The 13,862-nt window shown below is 42.3% G+C and overlaps 1 protein-coding gene across 2 annotated transcripts in view; it reads left to right on the top strand.

Annotated features, from left to right (window-relative positions):
- The window catches only part of DSP (desmoplakin), a 42,215-nt gene that overhangs the window by 8,001 nt on the left and 20,352 nt on the right, over nt 1-13,862 (top strand). For both annotated transcript variants that reach the window (XM_082638088.1, XM_082638087.1), the window contains exons 2-8: nt 3,998-4,097; nt 5,219-5,367; nt 6,072-6,246; nt 9,475-9,603; nt 11,135-11,185; nt 12,082-12,243; nt 12,760-12,864. In XM_082638088.1, coding sequence (XP_082494214.1) covers nt 3,998-4,097; nt 5,219-5,367; nt 6,072-6,246; nt 9,475-9,603; nt 11,135-11,185; nt 12,082-12,243; nt 12,760-12,864 — 871 coding nt within the window. The remainder of the gene's footprint in view (nt 1-3,997; nt 4,098-5,218; nt 5,368-6,071; nt 6,247-9,474; nt 9,604-11,134; nt 11,186-12,081; nt 12,244-12,759; nt 12,865-13,862) is intronic.

Below are 13,862 nucleotides of genomic sequence, written 5' to 3'. Positions count from 1 at the left end.
ATTTCAGAAAAGTTAAAGACTTTTAAGGACAAATGTTATTTTTTTCAAGGCCAGCTATTAATTTTAGTTTAGAAGCCAATATTTTTTGATTGATTTGACCCAAATGAGCTTTCTTTTCTTTCTTTCTTCTTTTTTTTTTTTTTTTTTTTTTGCATGACTTCTTTCATCTTCTGTGACACGGAAATGGGACTTAAAAATTGAACTCTGACCTCATTAGTTCAATTCCTAACATGGTTTAAAATCTCTGCACCCCTAATACCAATACGTACCAGTGTTGAAAATGTCTTTGAGGCTAGGGATTTTTAAAGTCCTTATATGCTTGTTAAATAAGTATTTATTTTAAAATGATTTCTTCCTATATGATGGAATTTTGCATTTTCCCAAAATGCACTGTATGAAGAGGAAACTTCATTACCTTTACACAGAACATAGACTTTTGGATTATTTTCAATAGGAGGAATGAGTTTGGTGGTCTCATAAAATAAAGTTACAGAACAAAGGAGCTAAGGAAATCATAGATAGCACCTAGCCCAAAAGATGAGAAAACTGAGATCTAGAATATTTCTGAGGTAAAAGACAAAAGACCTAAAATTATGTGGAAAAATATGATTTTTGACTTAAAAAGTTCTGAATGGCACACAAAATGCCCGTGTTCCCTGAAGCAAGCTCTCCTGGCTCTCCTGCTGAAGGGTCCAGCACAGCATCTGAGTGAGTGTCTAGTGAGTCGAAATCCTCTCCACGGACACTTCCTCCATGATTTAAGTACAGTCAGTTCTGTGTGGATCCCTCACTGGGCGGGGACAAGCAAGCTAAAATGTGAAGGTGGATTCTCTTTTCTTGTCAATAAACCTCAGGAGCCTGAGTTGTCCTTCCACCTTCTCGATTTGATGGTCTGTTTCCCAAGGATGTTCAGACTCAAGTGAGATTCTTACAGATGACAACTGGGATCTGTAGATCTTGCTTTAAGGACCAGACACAGTCTTGAAAAGTTGTGCCTAAGGAAATTTGGTTAATTAGGTCATACTTTCTCTACAGACAAATCACAATACCAAAGATTCTTCATTACATTGTTCTAACACTTTAGCGTTTCTTTCTTTTTACTTTCTTTTGACTTTTAAAAGATTAAATTTTTGTGCAGACAGTTGTTAATCTGTTCCTAAAATGCCAAGGCAAACACATAGGATTTTAGTGGCTATCAAGGGCGTGAACATATGGTGAACATAGGCAGGCCTTTTGGTGAAGCATGAATAATTCTTTTCAGTATCATTAACAGCATATGAAGTTACCATTTTGGTGTTTTTTTTTTTTTTTTTTTTTTTTTTTTTTTTTACCTTTCTGTTTTTTAAGTGCAAGTCCACCAATATTTTAAGCCAGCGTTTAATTGCCTCACCTCTTTTTCCTTAGTTCATTTCTAAGTGTCATGTAACTGACTACTCTAGTAGCTGGGTAAAAAGAGCTGAAGAGTTTCATATTTTGTTGGCAAATGAATTTAGTGTCATAAATTCATTTTTAAAAGACTTGTATATACACTTTGGAACTTTCATTCGCAAGTGAGTTTGGCCTCTCTGCTTCTTTTTTATTTTTTGTACATTTTTATCCTGGAATAATTTTAGGATTATAGAAAAGCTGCAGAGATAGAGGGAGTTCTCATACAACCTCACCCAGTTTCCCCATCTCCCTCTGTCTTAGCACTCACTCTGTTAGTTTTTACAGTAGCACACGTTATTAAATCATTTCAGAAACTCTTGACTTTCCACTGTGCTAAGAGAGAGCCCTTTCCTTTGTATGCAAGGGACTGGCATTATCTGTGGGAATCACCCTCTGAACCCAACTGCTGACCAGAATTACTAAATGTTTCAGAAGAAAGGGCCTCTCATGCCCCTTCCTTAAAGAAAACAAATCTAATTCCACAGGACCTCCCTAATTACTTACCCATGCTAGACTTCTCAGTGATGTTTCTGTATTTCTTCATTTCTCCCTTTGTCTCTCTTTTTTCTTTTTTTCCCTTTGTCTCTTGAATTTCTTTCCTCCCTGTTATAATGGGTGCATTTTGGAAAGTGTTCTAAGTCAAGTGGAATTTTGCACAAGTTTTGACAACGGATGGAGTCCTGTTAACACTTCAGCAATCCGAGAAGTGTGCCAGGTTTCCTGTCTGATTCTGAGTGGCAGGCAGAGAAGGGTAGCATTCACGCGGGGTGAGGGTGCAGTGCCCTGGTGTCGATGGGTGGGCAGTGCCAGGGCCTGCCTGGAGGAGCTGCGGCCTCCTCTGGCACTGGTTCCCAGGAGAGCTGGTTTCTCACCCACATACTTTCAGCCAGGGCTGGCTTGTAGGGAAGCCTGGCCAGCAGAGAGAGAAAGCGCCTCTCCGATGTGAAATGAGGCAGACTCAAGGGGCGGTGGGAGAGTTTCCCACATTCTTGTGATTTTACCCTATCTCTGCCTAGTACAGCCTGTGCTTTTCAAACGCTTTTTTTAAACAGTGAAATTCTTTCTTCATTATTTATTTATTTAAAAATTTTATTTATTAATTTATTTATTTTTGGCTGCTTTGGGTCTTCGTTGCTACGCGCGGGCTTTCTCTAGCTGTGGAGCACGGGCTCGGTAGTTGTGGCTCGCGGGCTCTAGAGCACAGGCTCAGTAGTTGTGGTGCACGGGTTTAGTTGCTCCGCCGCATGTGGGATCTTTCTGGACCAGGGCTCGAAGACCCCCAGGACCCGTGTCTCCTGCATTGGCAGGCAGATTCTTAACCACTGCGCCACCAGGGAAGTCCGGAAATTCTTTCTTTAAAACGCACACAAGACACCCTTCCCAACACAGACACACATAAAAGAAAGTTCAGTACGTTGAACAGGCGTCTGTTTTATCTGAAAGCTTAAGCTGGCCTGGCTGGTAGCTCAGAAGCCCTGGAGGAACTCAGGTTTCTTGTAGGACATTCATAAGGCCTTTCCTGAACGTTAATAATTTAATGTACTTTAAATCTCTCTTAAACTAAGCCGTAGCGGGCTGTGCTGTAGCATAATGTATCCTGGCAAATTAAAAAGTAAGACTTGTTTTATGATAGATTACTCTTTTTACTTGTATCTGGAGCAAACTGAATTTCTATAATCTCTTTCTTTAAAATGTAGAATATCTACAACATTCTTCTTAAATACCACCGTCGTTTTAAGGTTTCTGCTACCTGTCTTCCAGAATAGTGCTGCATTTGAAATACACATGTGGATGAGCATCATTGTACAGGATAATATTCTGGGGTCATCCTGAAAGGAAAAGTGGCTTCTTTTTGCATTAAAGATATTTAAATTTCCCATCACTTTCTTTACCCCGTTCTTCCTTTACTATTATCAGCTTTTTCTGGTTGCAGAAAATATTTTTGCAGAATAAGCTTTTCTTTTGTCTCCTACAATTGTCCACAACCAGACTGGTCAATGAAACCCTGCAGCTCTGGGTCTGATGCCACCTTTCCCAGAAGGACTGGTGATGGCATTGATGTGGGATGAAGGGAGAGGGGTGACAGAGAAGATGCTGGAAATGTGTTTTCACAACTCAAAAGAATATTTCTGGATTAGATTTTACACCAGAAAAAAAAAAAAAAAAAAAAAAACAACCTTGGTGTGAAGGTTAGTACAATTTGAAAAAGTTCTGTAGATTAGAAAATAGTATTCCATCATTTTTAAATGTCTTGATTTTGGTAATTGTACTGTGGTTATATAATGGAATGGTTTTGTTCTTAGGAAATACATGCTGGAATATTTTGGGATAAAGAAGGATAATTGCTCTCAAATGGCTCAGAAAAATGTATATATACTATAAATAGATATACATACATACAGGGGGGTGGGGAACAAAGAGACATGACCAATGTGAACAACTGGGCAGTCTGGGTGAAGGGCCTACAGAACTGTTTTTGTCTCGTTTTTGCAGCTTTTTTGAAAGTTTAAAATTAGTTCAAAATTGAAAAAAACTTTTCATGTTCTCTTTCTTTGTGTTTGCTCATCAGTCCAACCGGAACGATGTCGAGGCAGAACCAGAACACCATCCAGGAGCTTCTGCAGAACTGCTCGGATTTTTTGATGCGGGCCGAGCTGATCGTGCAGCCGGTAAGCTTTCTTTTTCTCCTGAAGAACTGTCCACACCTGGTTTTGTACCTGGTTTTGCTCCTGGTTAACTTAGACTCATAGCCCTGACCTGTGCATTCTCATCCCCTGCCCTCCTAGTGTTTAGAGATGCTTTTTCTCAAAACAGACAAGAGTGGGATGTCTATCTTCCTAACCTACTTGCAATGTTGGCTTAACAGTGGGAACCAGTTTTCACATAGTTTTTTTCCCAACAAATATTTACACTATGGATTGCCACCCTTTTGCAGTTGCAACAACCTGTTGTCATTTCTCTGATTTTGTAATGCTTTCTTTTCCTAGAGATGCAACCTGACATGTTTATGTCACTGGATTGTCATGGGTTGTGATGTACACCATCAATTTAATGTCTTTCTTCAGGAAAATTTACCATCTTGTGAGAACAATTCTACATGAGAAACATTACAAAATATGGATAAATAAGCAATTGAAAATTGAGGGAAAATGGTAACATTCGTGAAAGCCTCACAGTATTTCTTGATGTTACAGAGATAACTTAGGATCTTATTGAAACAGGCTTAGAAGGCACGAGATCCATGATATTTCCCGAGTACCCATCACCCAGCTCCCCCCAAAGGTGGCCGTCTCACTAAGTGTCACCCATCATCAAAACCAGGAAATTGATTGGCCCAATACAATTAACTAGACAGCTTTCTTTTTAAGAACCGAAAAGTTATCTCCCACAATTGCAGGAAGAGCTCAGTTTATGTGTAAAAAAGACCTCAGCTGGTACAGCGTTCTTATCACCGTGAAATTACAGTTAGATGAGTGTCCTGTGAAAATAAGAAAGATAGGTATTTAACACTGAAGCAAGGGAAAGGTCAGCACTCTGTGAATATGCTTTTAAAGGCATCTGAAAATTTAAAATATAGTCTACAAATTTTGCTTCATGAATCTCCCTAATTTACCTCCCTATTTCAAATTAATAAGACAATTTTCAGTTAAAGATTTTTTGCACTTACGTGGAACGGGGTAGGGGACTTATAATGTTTAAGTTTATAGCAGAAGCTTTTGCTTCTAGTAATACGCATGAAGCTTTTCTTTCCAGTATTATGTGTTTCCTTCATGTGACTTCTTTCTTGTAGGAACTGAAGTATGGAGATGGGATACAGCTGGCTCAGAGCAGAGAACTGGATGAGTGTTTTGCCCAGGCCAACGATCAGATGGAAATTATTGATAGCTTGATTAGAGAGATGCGGCAGATGGGCCAGCCCTGTGATATTTATCAGAAAAGGTATTGCCCGCAGAGCGAGCCTGGTGCCCGCAGGCCTCGTGGAGTTGCACTCAATCCCCTGACCCAGGTCTTCCTGAAGAAAGCACAGATATTCCCCAGAAAGGGCTCCCTTGCTTGGTATTTTGCAGCTTTATGTGTCTCTAATACGAATTGACTAAACCCACTACCTTCTTCTTTTGTGGAATCACAAAGCTGCCATGCGATGAACTAAACAGACCTGCCCGAGAGGGCGTGCTTCTTTTGAAGAGTTGAGTTTGCTGTGAGATGTTCAGTGCGCTTCCACTTAGGGGGCAGCAAAGACCTTTGGCACAGCAATTGACTTTGAAGAGTCTAAAATTAAGTCCAGCTCACTTTAAAGCATACAGCAATGAGACTCACAGAGTTGAAAATGCCATTTAAAGCAGAGGTGTGTAGTCTGATTTTGAGATCACACTATCCAGGGCGCATGGTCCTAGGAAATTCCCAGGGTGGAGCTTGTGAGAAAGTACAGGATGCTGCCAGGTTGGGCAGAGGCATTTACACTTGCTCTGATGCTTCAGGCTTGGAGCGTCAGAATATTTAAGGCTTTGCATGTGATCAAGAATAAAAAATCTATGAGTGAAACACTGGTGATCTCTGTACTGACACAGAGGGGGCCGTTTGCCCAGGACATGTTTTATGGGCTGTTTTCCTGCAGTGGTGTGATTGTTTTCCTTTCCTTTCAGACTGCTGCAGCTCCAGGAGCAAATGCGAGCCCTTTACAAAGCCATCAGTATCCCTCGAGTCCGAAGGGCCAGCTCCAAGGGAGGTGGAGGGTACTCCTGCCAGAGTGGCTCCGGGTGGGATGAATTCACCAAGCACCTCACCAGCGAATGTCTGGGGTGGATGCGGCAGCAGAGGGTAAGCAGCTTCTGGCGGGAGGAGGTTGGTTCTCAGAGCTCCTGGCCAGGTGTGCAGACCTGGCAGGATGGGGGTCGGGACGTCAGCTGGCAGCAACCACTTGCTGTTTTCGGCATTTCCTCATATTCTTTTACTTTGAAATAAGTGAAAAGTCAGGGATTTTTTTCTTCCCCGTGTGGCTTAGGGAACCAGCCTCATTGCTTTGTAGTCGTACTTTATCACACAGGTAATATTTAACACGTATCACTGAATTGGTAGACTGTGAAAATCTAGTTCTTACCGTTCACAGCTGGAAGATCTGTTATGGGAGTTTATGCGCTAAAAAACTTCATCACTGGGGCTTCCCTGGTGGCGCAGTGGTTGAGAGTCCACCTGCCGATGCAGGGGACACGGGTTCGTGCCCCGGTCCGGGAAGATCCCACATGCCGCGGAGCGGCTGGGCCCGTGAGCCACGGCCGCTGAGCCTGCGCGTCCGGAGCCTGTGCTCCGCAACGGGAGAGGCCACAGCAGTGAGAGGCCCGCGTAAAAAAAAAAAAAAAAAGATCATCGCTGAGCTCCTCAGGTGTTACTGAGAGGTACTTAAGAGAAAAAAGGGAACATTGTGGGGGTTCATTTAAAATTTTAACAAATTGGAGGAGCTGGACACGCAGTAAAACCGGATCTTCTGGTTTGGGCTCGTTGGTCGCCTAACCTTGTATTTTTGAAGTGTCAGTTGTCTTGTGCAATCATGACATCACTGATGTGGGAGTGAAGTGAAATACTGGCACCAGGGGTGCTGAGCCTCTCCCTAGAACTGGAGTTTCTACAAAGGATGTTTCAGTGCTAATTATTGTTTTGTTGTTTTATGTAGTAACTATGTGCTGTAGTGAATGTAGAGGGGAATTTTGTAATGAAAACTCGATCCTGATGAGCTGTCCTTCTCGTGAGGAGGTGGGCGTGGTAGAATGATCAGTTGTGCAGAGATGCAGTTGTCGTTGTTGGACATAGTGGTTTTATTACTTGTTCTTGGACCAATTTAGCAGCAGTTCTGAAGTTTCTCAGCCACTTACAGATTTTTGTAGGTGTTCTTTGGCAAGTGTGAGGGCGTATGCAACTGAACATACAGGTGTGCATTCATTCATTCAGTTAACTTTTTCTCCCCCGTATTATAAAGACTTTATAACACTTACAAGAAGGTGGGGCTTATAGAGGAGGAGAGTCCGTTGTAATCCCAGAAACCTAAATACAAACCGATTTGCATGTTTCCCAAGTCCCTTCTAATCTTTGAACACACATTTCTGGAGCATTTACTATGTTTTGGCACCATGCCAGAAAATGAGGTTCAAAGCTTATGTCCCATAGCCCTGAAAAGGAATATTATTGAAGAAAACAAGATACATACAGCCAGATGCCAAATTTTTCTGCATGAACTGCACTAAAACCCTGCTCAGATGGGAGTGGGGGAGGGCTGGCACTCCCTTCCCTGTGGAATGGAGCCAGCAGAGAAGGCTGGGCCAGGCTCATGAGGCTTGAACTGCGTGGGGAGGGTCAGTGACCAATGACAGACGTTAGGTGAAACAGCCTTTGAACCAGATTACTTACGAAATGGCAAATTCCCTCATTTCTTCTTAGTCACTCTGAGAGTTCTATAACGTGACAGCTCATAATTTGTCATTTTCTGTATTCATGTTGGGTGTAGCTTTGTAAGAATCTTTTGTAGCTCAGCATTTTAAAATTTTGGAAAACGGCATTATCATCACGTGGACTCAGTTTTCTGTCATGGCAGGTGGTCGGGGAGAGGGGGTGGGGTGCACCCTTCTTATAGATGCAACTGATGAGCGTTGCTTTTCAGATCAGGCAGCCCCCAGGGTTTCAAAGGGATTAAAAGCAGTTTTATCACTTGCTGCTGGTTTGCTCTGGGGTTCTCTTATCCTTTCCTCTTATCCCTTCTTCCCCTAAGCATAGCCTGCATTCTTCCTCTCACTCCCAGGGGACTGAGCTGTAGGGCCAGCTGATAAGGGAGAAGTGTCCCCAGAGGCACAATCCGTACGCAGTCACACAGCTCCTGGGCCAGGGTTGTGTTTCCCTGATTTGTGTTTCTGCTGATGGATGGGGCAGATACTGTACACCTGGCTGGTAATGAGGGGTGGGATCGGGAGCCTGGTCATCTCATTAATTTCCCAGCGCACTCGCTTGTTTCTGCTTTAAAGTTGAAATGAGCCACAGGAGAGAAAGGTCAGAGTCCTGGGTAACTTACAGTTGTCTGATGGCTGCCCTTTCTGAAGGCTCGCCAAGTACATGAGAACATGGATGTGGCTGGGAACAATGTGTGTTATGTTCTTGCTGCAATACCAGTCTGGAATGTTTGCCCTCAGCATGTCCGAGAGATGACACAGGTGATTTGGAAATTTACATGAGCTCATGCAAAAGAAAGACAATAGACTCGCCGCAGTATAAATCTTGTGAAATAATATGTTTGATTCTTACTATGTGGCATTCTTAAATTGAAGTAGTGGAGACTCAAATTAGAAAGTTAGATTTAATTTTTAAAAAGCTAATATAAATCCACAATCTTCATATTGCCATATTGATACTTTCAAACTTCATTGAAATGAAGGCATTGGGTATATATTGTAACTTCTCTTTGAAATGGGTCATAGGGAGTTTTGCATCCCGAAAGGCAATGCTAAATTCTGGATTTAAAGAGTCAAAAATTACATTGCTCAAAACAATGTAAAGAAATAAACAATGAAAAATTTTCTTGGGTCAACTGTTTAGTTTGGGAAGTAGTACCTGACTGAGCTTAATGAACTATTATTAATGCACATTTAAAAATAACTGAATATTGAAACTTCTATCCGTATCTTATAACATTGTATCATACGTAGGTGTGCACCCACAGCTGTATATACACACAGGCCATGTGCACAGGTAGGTTTTTTTTCTTTAGAGGACATGATCTAGGTTTTAAGGATCTCATTTTGGAATCATCTCTCCTCGGCCCATCTTGAGCTAGGGACAAATAAGTTGAGGGGACTCCCAACTTACTGTATTGGGCAGCCCTCACTAGCTTTTTGGGAATTCCAAGCCTTTACAAGTTTTTTTTCATTTCAAAAATATTGACTGTTTACAGCTTCAGTTGTATTTGAGTGGAAGCTGTGTATGTCCCTGTGTATGTACCTGACCCCTGATGATGCTGTAGGTGAGGGGGCGTCAGAAATGAAGGGCCCACTCTCTCTCCCTTGGCAGGCGGAGATGGACATGATAACCTGGGGCGTGGACCTGGCCTCGGTGGAGCAGCACATCAGCAGTCACAGGAGCATCCACAATGCCATCGGGGACTACCGCTGGCAGCTGGACAAGATTAAAGCCGACCTGGTATTTTGGAACATTTCATTGTAGAGTCTTCCAAGAGTGTACTGAAGGATGCTGTAGTTAGTTGATCCCAGGCAGTGTGGGCTGAAACATGAGTCTGTGATTTCTTCCCCAAAAGACTGGAAAAAATTTTTTTAATCTTGGCATTTTTTTTAAATTGAAGTGTAGTTGATTTACAGTGTTGTCTTAGTTTCAGGTGTACAGCAAAATGATTCAGTTATACATACATATATATCTGTTCTTTTTCAGATTCTTTTCCCTTATAGGTTACAAAATATTCAGCATAGTTCCCTGTGCTATACAGTAGGTCCTTGTTGGTTATCTCTTTTATATCTAGTAGTGTGTATCTGTTAATCCCAAACTGCTAATTTATCCTTCCCTGGAAATTTTTTAAAATCCCATTTCATAAATGGGGATGTGGAATCAGAAAGACCTACTAGGGATCGTGCTAACCCTCCAGGACTAAGGGCACACACACACACACACTCGTTTATGCCACTGGTAAATGCATGTTTTGAGGGGTGGTAGTTCTTTTCTGCAGGAAGCAGACCATCTCTTCAAACAGAGGAAATGTGACAATCCTATAGTTTTATTTTGGTGAATCCTTGGTGAAGTCCTTGGTGAAGCCTTTCCTATGTGGTAATTAAACTGTATTTCTAATAAGGAAATCATGTCTCATCCTGACATTTTTCCTTTGCTGAAAGGACAGACTTGAAGCTGGGTCCAAGATTACAGCCTAAAATATTCATCTGATTTTAAGTACCTGGTTTCCACCCGATCTCTACAGTTTAAATCACTGACTTTTAAAAAATTGAAGTATAGTTGATTTACAATGTTGGGTTAATTTCTGCTGTACAGCAAAGTGACTCAGTTACACATATATATACATTCTTTTCCATATTCTTTTCCATTACGGTTTATCACAAGATGTTGAATATAGTTCCCTGTGCTCTATAGTAGGACCTTGTTTATCCATGCTGTATATACTAGTTTGCATCTGCTAATCCCAACTCCCCCTCCAGCCCTCCTCCACCCCTCTCCCTCTTGGCAACCACAAATCTGTTCTCTATGTCTGAGTCTGTTTCAGTTTCGTTGATAAGTTAATTTGTGCCATTTAAATCACTGACTTTTGTACATAGCCCGGAGATGCTCATCCTCACTTTTTCCACCTTTTTTTTTTTGCCTACTTTTGTATACCTGAGTATCTGATCAGATCTCTCCCTCTTTTCTCTAAGATCTGAGGAGTCCTAAATGATATTTTCAAACTTTTAAAAGTTTGTTTAACAGTGATTCTTTAAGTGACAGTGATGAGCCCTTTCCTTTTAGAGATGCCACCACCAGGCCAGTGAGGTTTGCCTCCAAATCAACTGAGAAAGGTCCCTGTGGGTGAAAGATTTCATAGAGCAAATTCTTCTTTCCACCAGGGAATCTGAAGTTAGTATGTATTTGACAGAAGGAGATTTAGAAAGGCTGTTCTTTCTATATAAACCCTCAAGGGGAATTAAATAATTACTCACTGTTGGTCTTCTTCTAGCGTGAGAAATCTGCAATCTACCAGTTGGAGGAGGAGTATGAAAACCTGCTGGTAAGACGACTTATTTCTGAAGGCTCCGTGCTCAGTGCAATTTGGTTGTATAAATGTGGACCTGGGGATAAAGCACCTGCTTGGCGTTATCCCTAAGGACCCAGGAAGTGCCTGGAAGTATACCAAGGGGCTTATAGATGCTAATTTTATTTCTACTGCTGTGTTCCCTTTAGAAGGAAATTTGAAAAGAATTTTTTCTGAAGACAGTGCTTAGTTTTTGCAAGTTTAAGTGTCACATAATTAGCACTTGTTAAATACTTTCAGTTAAAGCCATAAAGCTTTTCCACTTGTGAACTGTAGCCTTTTTAGGAAGTATAAGCAAAAATAAGACTTGTTTTCCTTAGAGAGAGGTTTATCAGACCATCATCACCATTTTATGACAAACTGAATCAATTACTTGACTCATAAGAAGAGATATTTCCATTCTTCTGACTATTTGTGTCACCCTGTCTTCACTTTCTCAGTATTTCCTTGTTGGCAGTGATACTATTTAAATAACATGGCCAGTGGTGACACAACTATTTTCCAAGGTGATGGCACCTTGAATTTTGGGGATGTGGGAGAGGGCAGAAAAAGCTTGATTTATCTTTTTTAATAATCTATTTTCTCTCTATAGTCTAAAACTAATTATTGAAGCCAAACACCAGTGTCTGAATCAAGACCCTTCTGGATTAGGCTATTTCTTTGAATCTAAAGTTGACCCCTTATTCATCCTAAGTTTGGGTGGGTCCTTTTCGCCTACCAGCTGATCAGTGAATGCAAAAGATTAACATTTGACTGGTTCTTGGGATTTTTGTTGGTAAAAGGGATCACCGAGGGTTTATCTGTGAAATCTGCTGGGAGCACCCTTCATTTGCATATTGTTGTCCTAACGCTGCTTTGACCTTCCTGTGCAGAAAACATCCTTTGAGAGGATGGACCACCTGCGACAGCTGCAGAACATCATTCAGGCCACATCCCAAGAGATCATGTGGATCAATGATTGTGAAGAGGAGGAGCTGCTGTACGATTGGAGCGACAGGAACACCAACATCGCTCAGAAGCAGGAGACCTTCTCTGTAAGCCCCCGGGAGTCGTGCGGTGCTGATGAAAGCATTTGTGCTCATTGAATTGGCCATCTGTGATGCAGCCGCAGTGGGGTGGTCATGAAAAACCATTCCTTTCTGAAGGCTCTTCCGTGACTTAAGAGAGGCAGTGCAGGGCTTAGCATCTCAGAAGACAGCAGACAGGGTGCGATGGGTTCGGTCAGACATCCTCGAGTGTGTGTACCGCAGTGTGGGGTGGCTTAGAACCGAGAATTTGAAAGTCTCACTATGTGTTGTAGCTCGTCCCTCCACCTGGGTGAATTCAGACAAGCCGTGTCACCAGTCCGGCCTCAGCTGCTTACTGGATGATCTCAGACATCCTTTCTGGTCTTAAAAATGCTAAGATTCTTGAGGAACACATAATGCAATTCTTTGACATTGTTCATTTCCAAAATGCAGTTTTGTGTTTGACTTCCTTTAACAATGGTGGGAGGGATGGAAGGCTGCCGGTGACTTGTTTTACGGGACTTGTTTTTCTTTTATTTGCAGATACGCATGAGTCAGCTGGAAGTTAAGGAAAAAGAGCTTAATAAGCTGAAACAAGAAAGTGACCAACTTGTCCTCAGTCAGCATCCAGCTTCAGACAAAATTGAGGTGGGCTTCATGAGATTTATATTCTTATCAGGGGAAAAAAGGGGACACTTTTCAAAAAATAAGACTATACAGATGAGTGGTTCTTATCCACCATAAAGCCATGACAAGTTTATTTTATCAATACCCTAGACCAGGGGTTGGCAAGCTTTTTCTGGAAAGGACCAAATAATAAATATTTTAGACTGGCAGGCCATTTGGTCTCTGTTGAAATTAACTCTGCCATTGTAGTGTGAAAGCAACCATAGCAACATGTAGATGAACGGTTGTGGCCATGCACCAGTGAAACTTTATAAATGGAGGTGGTGGCCCGGATGTGGCCCTTGGGCTGTAGTTTGCTGACCTCTGCCCTAGACTGCCATCTGTGGACTGTGCTCAAGTCTGACATTAGCTGGTAGCACTGATATGACCATTTTGATTGTTGAAAAAAATCCAGCTTTTTCCGTATCAGTTGGTAAGCATCACTGCCTTCGTCCCCCACAGGCCCTCTTCATGGCAGGTAACTTTGTAACTGAAAGTAGGGGTGGTCCAGCTGTTTGCTGCTCAAAAGCTAACAAAGGGGCTTCCCTGGTGGCGCAGTGGTTGAGAGTCCGCCTGCCGATGCAGGGGACAGGGGTTCGTGCCCCGGTCCGGGAAGATCCCACATGCCGCGGAGCGGCTGGGCCCGTGAGCCATGGCCGCTGAGCCTGTGCGTCCGGAGCTTGTGCTCCGCAACGGGAGAGGCCACAACGGTGAGAGGCCCGCGTACCCTAAAAAAAAAAAAAAAGCTAACAAAGAGGCAAGGTCGGTGGAAAGGAAAGTGTCCTTTATTTTGGATGCCGGCAACCTGTCCAAAGGCCACCTCCCAAGAGCTTTTATCAGTTGGGGTAGGGGGCTACCTATAGAAACAGCACAGTCAGCTCTGGCAGTCATCTTGAAATTAGTCCTGCTGTGGTCTGATCAGCATCATCTTGATTGTTTTAAGTGCAGTTAGTCTTTAGTTCCAGGGTCGGTTTGTCCCC

This window comes from Mesoplodon mirus (assembly GCF_964341445.2).
Source record: "Mesoplodon mirus genome assembly, chromosome: 12".
Taxonomy (NCBI): Eukaryota; Metazoa; Chordata; class Mammalia; order Artiodactyla; family Ziphiidae; genus Mesoplodon; species Mesoplodon mirus.
This window is presented reverse-complemented; position numbering and strand designations above follow the sequence as displayed.